Source organism: Papilio polytes, unplaced genomic scaffold, assembly GCF_000836215.1.
Source record: "Papilio polytes unplaced genomic scaffold, Ppol_1.0 DF824069.1, whole genome shotgun sequence".
Lineage (NCBI taxonomy): Eukaryota > Metazoa > Arthropoda > Insecta > Lepidoptera > Papilionidae > Papilio > Papilio polytes.
The window spans coordinates 677,078-688,423 of record NW_013525135.1 but is presented as its reverse complement, the minus strand read 5'-3'; the positions used below and the strand labels follow the sequence as shown (position 1 = coordinate 688,423).

At 33.6% G+C, this 11,346-nt stretch overlaps 2 protein-coding genes across 3 annotated transcripts; one reads left to right on the top strand and one right to left on the bottom strand.

Moving 5' to 3' along the window:
- Window positions 1-1,948: 1,948 nt before the first annotated feature.
- On the bottom strand, window positions 1,949-4,235 carry LOC106100151 (52 kDa repressor of the inhibitor of the protein kinase-like). Of its 2 annotated transcripts, none has more exons than XM_013278900.1 (4): window positions 4,032-4,220; window positions 3,337-3,517; window positions 2,592-2,648; window positions 1,949-2,494 (listed from the first exon to the last, which is right to left on the bottom strand). In XM_013278900.1, the coding sequence occupies exons 1-4, from the start codon at window positions 4,106-4,108 to the stop codon at window positions 2,159-2,161; spliced, it is 651 nt and encodes a 216-aa protein (XP_013134354.1). In that variant the 5' UTR covers window positions 4,109-4,220; the 3' UTR covers window positions 1,949-2,158. The 2 variants fall into 2 exon arrangements, with proteins under 2 accessions (XP_013134354.1, XP_013134355.1); XM_013278901.1 differs by having other exon boundaries at window positions 2,388-2,513; window positions 4,032-4,235.
- Window positions 4,236-5,417: 1,182 nt separating this feature from the next.
- LOC106100202 (ADP-ribosylation factor-like protein 8) lies at window positions 5,418-9,246 on the top strand. The gene is made up of 5 exons (XM_013278976.1): window positions 5,418-5,643; window positions 6,971-7,051; window positions 7,620-7,693; window positions 8,139-8,300; window positions 8,863-9,246. Exons 1-5 carry the CDS (start codon window positions 5,521-5,523, stop codon window positions 8,984-8,986), a joined length of 564 nt encoding a protein of 187 aa, XP_013134430.1. The 5' UTR covers window positions 5,418-5,520; the 3' UTR covers window positions 8,987-9,246.
- Window positions 9,247-11,346: the final 2,100 nt, after the last annotated feature.

Below are 11,346 nucleotides of genomic sequence, written 5' to 3'. Positions count from 1 at the left end.
ATGGCAAAATAGTAATTAATAAAGTATAAATCCACACGTCTGCACTGTGTATATTCTTTGACAATGCCACGCTCGCTCGCACGTGACTGCGCCGCACGCCGCGCCCCACCATCTGCGTTGCGATGACACGATATCTATTGTCATTTTTTAACGACTTAAAAAGAAGGAGTATATCAATTTATTCTGTACGTTTTTTTTAAATGCCTATAAATCATTTAAGTTAAGACAAAATCATATCTGTGAGCATGTAATGTTAGCTCGGGATTTTAAAGGGAATGAGAGCATTGTTAATTTGTTTTTAAGCATATAATTCGACATTGGTAACTCAATTTTGCTATCTGTCTAGTCAACTAAAGACAGTTAGCATTACATATAGTGTTATTCAAAATTTAGGCTAGATTCAAAGAATGTCAAGGATCCGTCCATATTGTGTGTCTGTCTACCCCCTTCTGTTCCTCTTTCGGTATAATTTTCAAAAAACCTTAGCCACTCGGAATTTCTAACAAGTCACAGTGCAGAACACAAAAAGTGTAGCGACCTTGAGCTGCCAAGATAATGGAAAAATACTGTAGCTGTACTACAAGTTCAAAGATTGAATAAACAAATTTCGCTCAGGACATCTTTTCTTTGGCTACAATTTAAAAAAGTTAGAAAACATAATAATTTATGTACTATAGTGGTCATAAAATCGAAAGTTGTCAAGTGACAAGTATTTGGTGACACGTGCAGGCCAATGTGCGGCGGCGTGTCACGTCGGCCTTGCCTTACGTGACGGCGCACAGGTGGCATTGCTCACTGGTAACGATATTAGGACTATAATATTGATTGATCTAATTGCATTGTTCCTTCATAATAGCAGAGGCGTACTAAAAGGAACTTTAGCAATTTAAAATATCTACAGCTTCGTTTTCTGTCTTTATTTAAAAAAGATTATTGTCCTTATGTCCTTGTGTATTGAACATTTAATGACTGAGCTCGGCAATTATCGTCATTAGTTACGTAAACTCAATTCTCAATTGCCAAATAAAGTTTAAAAATTAATTTATGATTTATACAATAGCTAATAAATAATAAAATAACTTGTAATTCCACTGAATATTTCTGTGTCACGTTTAAGAAGCGTGTAAAATTACTTGGGATAAAACGTGCTAACACACGTGGTCGAAGCATTATTCGAGTTCTGTTATAATTAATAGTAGGATTATTCTGAGAAAAAACGTTGTCGAAATTAATCACGTAATCTTATAACTTTAATTGTACTTAGAATCAAAACAATAAAATTATCGAACACGTCATAAGAGACTTCCATGGTCAAAGTTAACATTTGTTCGAATAGTACCTAAATCTACACGTCCAAGTTCGATTACCATAAACCAATGCGTTTTTAGATTTTAGAATTTTAAATGTACATTTATTTAACGTTCATATGGTGAATGACAACAACACAGTGGTAGTGGCCGCTTTAACATCTTAGCACTGCAGGGCCGGCACGCCCGGTGTAATACCACGACCACACAGAAGACAGGCGTGAAATGGAAACAATTACGTGTTTCGTCTGATGAGTGTGGTGCCGGAGGCATTTAAGTCCCTTTCTCTTTACCACCCTTTTCTTATAAGGAGAGGTTGGGAAGAGGAAGTGGATTTGACGGTGGAAGAGATGCATAGGAAGGGGAAATATCCTCTTTATGTGCGTCTCCTCCTCCGCCGCATAAGGGTCTATGGACAGCGGTCGCTTCGCCATTTTGGCGATTTCAGGGGGCCGCTTGCTCGTTTGCCACCTTATGTTATGAAAAAAAAAAGGAAATTATGGTGTGATCTCCTCATTAGGGATATTTATAGCTAAAAATATATACATGAAAGAAAGCAGTTTGTATCTCCATATCTTAGAAAGATGACATGTGCGGTGCCAGGAGAACTATAAAACAAGTTAAAATAAAACCAAAATGTTATTTCAAAAACATGTTTTATTTGTTTTTACTGTTACCAATTATGGAGACAAATGTGTCAGATATTATTGTCTTTATGAATTAAAATATTTCATTACTTTCATCTTTGATGAGATAATGGAAGGAGAAAATATCCAGAAACGCACAATACTGAGGTAGTTATACTACACTTTAAGTGTATTATTTATGTTTAACTTTTTTTAAATAAATACTTAATCAAAATTTTCTAAAAAATGTTTTCCAATGGTATTGCTTTCATAATGATTTAGTAAGAAATCTATTGTGTTTTTCAATGTATTATTTTGATCTTCTAATTTTTTGTTCATTCTTGTCAAATTGCTGATCGTCGTTGACTTTTGTTGTATAATTTTACGACATTTTATTAACTTTTCTTTTAAATATTCTGCATTATTCGTTTCTGTTAGTGTTTCGTTTTCTGACGGGGACATTGAAGGGCTACTGGATATGTCATCTTGGTCCTCACAGCTTGTATGTGCACTGTCAACTTCGTTAATAATTCGTAAGTCTTCTATTTCAGTCTTCTCGGCCTGTATAATTAGTATCAAGCTTAAGAAAACAAAAAATCCTAATAAAAACAGTGCAATTCATGGTTTATTTTCGATTTACATTTTATACTACATTTACCTTATAACGTGTCCTTGATTTTCTCCCAAGGATCTCTTCTGGTGGAATTGATTGAATCTGTGCATAAAAATGTGTAATAATTAATCAACCTGTAGTGGACTGTATAAAAAATTCTTCTCGTAGATACTAACGCCTTTAATGCTCTCAAGGGACTGGACAGGTCAAAAATATATTTAACAATTTCTATTTATACAAGTTTAAAATCATTCTAAATCAAAGACACCGCGGCCTTCGCAGCGCGCTGCCAAAGGAACATCAAAGGTTGCCGCCCTTTGACAGTGCGGCCGCGGTCATCCGAGGTTACACGTGCCGCGAGGTGCATCCAAGGGCGGCACGTGTAACAGCGAGTAGGCATAGCATTTACGTCGCCAACACAACCTATAAAAATCGTTCATATGCTTCCGTTTAATTTTTAATTAAGTACTGGCTGTTGCTCGCGATTTCGCAACGGTATTTAAAAAAAAACAGTAAAAATATAGCCTATGTTACTCAGAGATAACATAGCTTTTTAATGGAGCAATAATTTTTTAAATCGGTCTAGTAGTTTTTGAATTATCTCAATAGATACAAAATTCTACTAGTACAACACTTTATAGTTTCGAATTCTGAAAAACACACCCTTATTTTTTTGTAAAAAAAAGTTAAGGACCCCTATGTTATTGTCATCCGTTACCGCGTGAGTAATGTGTATGTGCACTTACGCACTTACGCTAAAGGTTATATTGAAACAACTACGTTGAAATACCTTAAACTTAGGCACGGCTGATTTATCCAATCTACGACGTTCAGTATTTCCTATAATATCGTTAAAATCAAAGTGTTCTGAACATATAACAGAGTTTTTTGTAGGCTTATAGAATTCTTCTGCTCTTTCAGTAGCAACTATCGCTACCCATTTTGCAGCGCGGTATGGATTGTTAGGGAAACTAAAACAATAACAAAAATTACTGTATGAATAAAAATAAAAAAAAACGAAAAAGAAAATTGCTTTTCTTAATCTCTTTTTGGCTGAAATTAGTGCAGTATCGTATTATAGACGAAACCTGGAAACAGTTATATGGCAATAGCAAAGTGTGACATTTAACGGTCCTCTATTAACTTGGCATTTGACATTTGACAGTTGACACTTGACAAGTAGTGCGTAAAAATTAACTGCAAAACAAAACCAGAATTTTTGCCTTTCATTTGTTATTTTAACGTAACATTTAATAATAAGTTTCTTAAACTAAAAAACAGCTACGTTTTACATATAACCTCATTTCATTATACTTAGTAATTAGATAACCATAAAAAATAATCTATTATCTTCCTCAGCGATTTTCTCGTATTGCGTGATTTTATATATTAGAAGGCTTAACCCAGTGGCATATCGGAAATACTAAATCGTTCTCTTGTATTTGTAAAAATTAAATAGAAGTTACTAAAATATAATGTACTTGCCGAAAATATGATATTCCGTCAGCTAATTTACATTTTCGATAATTGTTTCTACAATTTTTAAATGCGCATTGTGGCATGTTGACTTTTGCGTGGTCGAGGCCAAACTAATTCAAAATAAGCTCTCATGTCGTCAGGTGATATTTGTAGCCATTTTTATGCCCTTGTCGTGCCTTTGCCTAAAGATAGGGTTATCTAGTTTTACTAATCATTTATTTCTCACATTTGGATATGAAAGTTTTAAAGGCAGTCATTTACAAAATAAACTTCCTGTATGATTTTATTACATAATTCAACTTTCCAAAGGACTACTCTGTGAGTGAAATATACCAAACCCACAAAACTGTAAACTTGCTTTCTGTCTCTCTCTTCTCATCTTTAAATAGTCTAACATTGATTTTATTGTAAGAATGGGCGTTTATTCTACAGTGACCTTTAAACTGTTTAACATAGTTTTTAGTTTCTACCGCAAAACATGTATAAGTTAATTTCATTACATAACTTGGTACAATCCGTCACCAGTTGGAGATATGACACCAAGACACCCTCATCTCCAGCCAGTACTGCATTCCCTATTCCCTACAGCCAGAAGGTTAGAGTATGTAGCAAGAGTTAGGAATGTTATAAAAATTAAATACAAAATATTTCGAAACCTTTATATATAAACATTAAAAAGAACTTGATGTTAACTTCCCAGTCAAGTCTTACAATTTCTCTTTCAACATTGTTAATTAATAACATTTAAATAAAAGTAGAACTAGTTTTATTCTGAACTTTGATTTTGAAGTCACAATGAAATCCCGCCAAGATGAGCACAAGGAACAATGTTACCAATTTCAAAAATATGTTTTCTCTTACCCTTACACAAAAAAAAAAACTAATAACCGAACAAGATAAAAACAATTTCATTACATTCAACTAATTTACACTTTTAAAAACTATGACGTCAATTATTTTAAAATTAATTTACTTTACTTGCTTTTATAGACATGACTACCATCCGATCCATTGCCATGAATGTCCTTAACTGTATAGCAAATAAAATAATGAGTATTTTAAAAGTATGTAGGTACCTAGTTAATAATTTTTAATTTAATACATTCGTGATTAGTATTCCAGTAAAATTTAATAAAAAAAAAAGATGTTTTGTAAATTGTATTTAGAAGTGGCAACATTTTTATAAAGCGATCATGTTTAAGCAGACTTATAGTTATGTTGAAACATTTTTTTGTTACAAAATAACTTAAAACATTTTAAACTGAACTGATTTTGAGTAATTATATAAAATGGAATCCAGGTAATAATATAAAACCTTTCACAAAGTCTTCTTTACTAATGATAGTTATTAATTATTAACAGCCTGGATGTAGGTATCAATGTCAATGTAACTAAACGTTCAGTGCAGTTGTCAAATTCAGATTAAGCAATTTTCTGAAAAGGCGTCTAAAGTATTGCTTTTTTTGGGTATATTACTGTGTATTATCGTTTAAAAATGTTAGCTTTGATCAATCGTATCCTTGATTGGATTAAAAGCTTATTTTGGAAGGAGGAGATGGAGCTCACGCTGGTCGGGCTGCAATATTCAGGGAAAACAACTTTTGTTAACGTCATAGCCGTATGTATTTCACAAAACAATGATTTGTATACTTTTTGCTTCCTTATGCACTCTTTGTTCCGATATCTAAACCTAATATACACTTTAATATGTCATTGTTAATTATCTGGTGTACTAATCTATCATTTCCTTGATACAAATTGCAATATATATTTAATTTCTAGTGTATACGTCTGATTAATTGAATAATACATTTGGTAAATTTCATGCTAATCCACAAGTTTTTTTGTATAAATTACTTTTCAAGCTATAAAATTATTCTTACAATTATTATAATTTTATGTGGCATTTACGACATCAACTTTTTCTATATTATTATTTACATAACGATTTATTCAAGAATTTATGCAAATTGGGGATTATCATAGTGGTGTTAGAGATTGTTAAAATCTTGAAAAATAGGATCTGTCAATTCCATCTATCGTACTGGATTTAATTATGAATCTTGTATATTTTGAGTAATAACAATAAATACCTTATTTGCTCTCCCATTTGGTGCAGATGTACTAAAATAATGAGATAATATTCATGACTCATTTATGAGCTTATATATACAAGTGTAACACAATGGGGCCAACAGGGATGGTAATGTCTGGCATATATGTGCTTAGAATAACTTAAGTTAATTCCATTTTGTCTTATTATTACTCTAAAGAAGTAGAAACATTTACAGTACATGGTTTTATTTCCTAACACTGTTAATAGTCTCAAGTATTTAGACCAATAGTCAATACAAGGCACTTACATTAATTTTTGAAATATTTTACAAGTAAAGCTATATGACTTAGAGATAGAACCAGTGGAAACATTTAGTTGATCATATCCTATGTTTATATTTTTAAAGATCTTTGGTTTACAGTCAATAAGGTTTATTGTGGATGTTTTAATGATTACTTAGATTATCCAATACTGTTGTTATTGAAGCTTTAATCAATTATTTTAGTGCACACACACGCCATCTGTGTCTAGGACAAGTTTTCTCCTTGAATGCCAGCATGTTTCTGTTTGTTCACAACAAAGATAAGCCAACTCATTTAGATAAATCCCACTAATTTGTAAAATTATTTTTAGAGATATTCAAAGCAAAACTTTAATTGGGGTATGCAGGATTGATAAAAATACATATATGTACTCACTTTATTAATCTAAAATCTTTATAAATGATTTTTAATTTGATTTTAACCTATGAAGCAAATACTCTTGATAAAATTTTGGTAAACCTAATGATGAAAAAATTCTCTACAATATGCTATTTTGTAATTATTGGGATTTTAATCCAGCTTAAATTTTCTTCATTCATTGTAATATTTTAATTTTTTGATTTCAGTCAGGACAATTTAGTGAAGACATGATACCCACCGTGGGCTTCAACATGCGGAAAATTACTAAAGGAAATGTCACTATCAAGGTGAGTTATGCATTTGACTTCTTGAATATTCTTTACTAGTTTGTGCCCATGACTTTATCTACAGCTTGTGTTTTTCTTCCAGATTATTTTCAATGTCTTTGCCAAATTTCACTAAGATGTTAAGCTATTCTAGAGATTATTATCATTATCATCACCAGCTTATTATATGTTCCCACTGAGAGGCTTGTAGCCTATACCAAGTTAAGGTGACTAGGTCATAGTCAACCATGCTGGCTAAGTGCGAGGTGGTTGACTTCACACAGATCTTTAAATTTCTTCATCAATATGCGTAGGTTACATCATGATATTTTTCCTTCACCGTAAGAATGTTGAGTAAATTCTGTACATATCAAAATTTAAAAAAAAATCGAAAATCACATTGGTACTTGGTAGGATTCAAACTCAAGACCTTTAGACTACAAGTCAAGTGCTTAAACAACTGAGCCACCGACGCTCCTATAAAGATACATAGTATCAAAGATCCATTTTAAGTTTTTCACTTAATATTAGTATTAAGTGATTTTCATTATTATTTTTACAGGAGTATTAACTTTTTTTTTATTGCCAGGTATGGGACATTGGTGGGCAGCCTCGGTTCCGTTCAATGTGGGAGAGGTATTGTCGAGGAGTCAATGCTATAGTGTGAGTATACTCATAACTGTATCTTATCTGAATTGAGTAAAAAAAAACAACAAAAATTAATAAATTGAAGACAGCCTTGTCAATATTAAATAGTACATAGTTTTTTCTTTTTATTAATAGAAATAGTGTTTCCATACTACAGAGTTTTAAGTTAATTTAAGCTTTTGTAAAGAATAGGTGTAGCTACTATGCTAGCACATACCATCCTTCGACCACATCACCATTTACCATCAATTGGGAGTGTGGTCAAGCTCTGGTTCATTATTATTAATAAAAAAATCACTAAGTAAAAGAATAAGTCACAATTGAGGAGTGTGAGTGCCAGATCCGATTCTAGCTATACTAGATATGGGTGAGATATCCACGGCCATCTTTTTGTTAGATGACTAGGGGGGAGTTAAGTAAGTGAGTAGCGGAGTAGGCCAGTGACAGTAGAGTTGCGCAGGTACATGGTGGACGCGGCGGACCCTGACAAGATCGAGGCGTCGCGCAACGAGCTGCACAGCCTGCTGGAGAAGCAGCAGCTGACCGGCATCCCCGTACTGGTGCTCGGCAACAAGCGCGACCTGCCGCACGCGCTCGACGAGCACGGCCTCATCGAGCGCATGTACGTGAGCCCTCTACGCACACTGCACACTGTATCTTATACCTCAAGCCTCACACACCACACCTCATACCTCACACCTCACACCTCACACCTCACACCTCACACCTCGCACCTCATACCTCATACCTCACACTTCACACCTGATACCTCACACCTCACACGTCATCTCTGTACTCTCACGTGAAGGCACAGCTTGTGGCTCATGCACTGCGTTGTTAAATACCATTCAAAATTTTCATCACTTATAGTCGAGCGCCTATTAGTTCTTCTAGTAGACAAGACTTCTTAACCACTAATATGACGGAGCTGTTTGTGTTTTAAATTCACGGTTGGTTAGACAAATAAAAATTATTGTTAACTAGCTTCCGCTTGCCACTCTTCTTGCGTAGATTAAAGAATAAACAAAACAATCAGTCTACTTGACTATGTTTTCTTTTAGACTATCTTCTGTATCCATTCAGTACTTAAGATGGCAAATTATAACAAAAATCCATCCAACCAAACCTTTGCTTCTACAATATTAGTATGATTTTTAATGAGTTATTAATAATAATGTTGACAGGAACCTGTCTGCGATCCAGGACCGCGAGATCTGTTGCTATTCTATTTCATGCAAGGAGAAGGACAACATCGACATCACGCTGCAGTGGCTCATCGCGCACAGTAAGTCCGGCAGCGCGCGCTAGTCGCCGCACGGCGCATCACGCGTGTCACGTCATGTCGCGTCGCGTCACGCGTGTCACGTCACGGCGCGTCACGTAACGTCACATTGCGTCGCGACACGTCGCGTCACGCATGTCACGTCACGTCGCGTCGCGTCGCGTCACGTCACTGCGCGTCACGGCGTGTCACGGCGCGTCGCGTCACGGCGGCCTAACGCAGCGGTCGCGCCTTTACAATCTTCGAACGCCAACAGTTTAGCTATAATCGATGTTTTAAAATCGATAATAAATTACTTCAAAATTCTTAGCTTAAATATATCGGTCGGTAATTTTATAAGTGATTTGAGTTTTCGTATTTGATCATTTATTTTTCGATATCGATTCCGTATATGATTTGTTAGTAATTCAGTTGTATGAAGACTAGCGAAGTCTGCACATTCTGTTCGTTCCGCTCATTGCAGAGCTATCCATTTACAAATAATAGACTATATCGTAAAACATATGAAAATTATCATCTATCATATTGTAATTTAGAAATAAATTTCTAGTAAATTCTAAAATCACCGCTTTTTTGAGATAACATCTCTGACACAGCGGAATATGAAAATCTTATTCTAAACCTTAGCTTAAAGTTGCATTCAATATTAATTTTTAACATGTAACAAAGCTACAAAAAGTACTCGACTTCGCCTTACAGATGTCGGAGGAATTTTGAGGTTATGATGTATCATGAAATTGAATAAACTGCATAAAATACGCTTGTTACGTGTCCGCTTGGAGCCAGATTAGTCTAATATTGAAATGGTATAAGTAAAGGTGGGGTGTTTCCTTCGTATTGAATTACAATACAATTTGTTGCTGTTATCTCCGTAGTTTTCGAAAAAGATCTAACAAATATCTTGAGAATTACTAAAAATATAGACGAATTGATACGACTTTTGGGAATATAGTAAGTTCTACTTATAAGATATCTGTTATATTAATAAATAGCAGTTGAATTTAACTGTAATTCTTTACGAAGATGGGTTCTAATCAATTTAGGACATAATCAAATGTTAGCTTGAGATCGGACTCGCGTGTGACAATATAACGTATTCTTAACAAAAAAAAAAACAATACTTAGAAGGTGCCAATTACCCGAAAGACATTTATGAGAACGTAATATTGCCACATGTCAAAATGCACAACATCCGCGATGTGGCAACTGTGAGATTTTTTAGACGTCAATTTTGACAGCCCAGTGTTGCCAATGCTACCGCATTTACCGTGTATTTAGGCTTCGGAACAACAAATTGCAAAATCTACGGCCTACAGCTGTGGCAGATTTTACAACCTTTCAAAAATTTACAGTAATTCACTGTTTTTCTTTAATAACTACATTTTTAAATATTTTTTGATTGATTATTAAAAAAGTATTCATTGATTAAAAGAACCTGAAAAATTAAAGATTTTACGTTTAAAAATCTTATTATTTTAAAACATAGAAGGACAATTTTCAAACATTTTATTAATGTTAAAAACTTAACATTAGTGAAATTTAACTATGTTGAGGTTTTTATAAGTAGTGTAACAACCTATCGTTGGTCTTTTTTCATACATACAGCTTTACACAATATACACGGTCGGGTAAAAAAAAATATTGGCAACACTGCAGTTGCTACATGAGGCCGGTGCAAGTACTACGTTATATCTAGACTTTCTGATAGTGTTAGCATTATATAATTATTATAATTATCTCATATTGTTAGCTAAAGAATAAGTTTAAAAGGTATTTAGGTGTGAGATTAGTGTTGCTCCGCATTTGCTGTACATAAGATGGCAAACATGAAATTTATATTTTGAGTTAAACGTTCATACGTTATAGGTATTTTTATTTGACGCGATTTCGATGTATTTTGCTTAGATATACGTTTCAGTGGACTGCACTTTTGAGGTTATGTTTTTTACCTAGCAACACTATGTATAAGTTTTGTATTATAGTGAAACGGCACCTTTTATCGGTTTTCGTTTATAGATGTTTATAAATATTATTTAAAAAGCTGTGATTAAAATTTGTTTATAATACAATAAAACTGTTTGATTTGTAATCCCTTGGATTGTTTAGTGAAGTTTTTTTTTGTATAAACTATAAATCAAATAAAAGTTAATTCAGGTAAACAATATTAGTTGTACTTTTTTATGAATCTGCAAATATATAAGTATAACTAATGTTTTCTTAATCTTACCTAGAACACGGTTTATTGGTTACGAGTACGAATTTGGAAGTAATCATGTTTTTTTAAAATTTACTTCGATACTTTTATATGCATCGGTGCGTAACACTTGGCTGTAACATATTTATCCTTTTTTTCTATGATAAAGACACAAATAATTATATAGTAGTG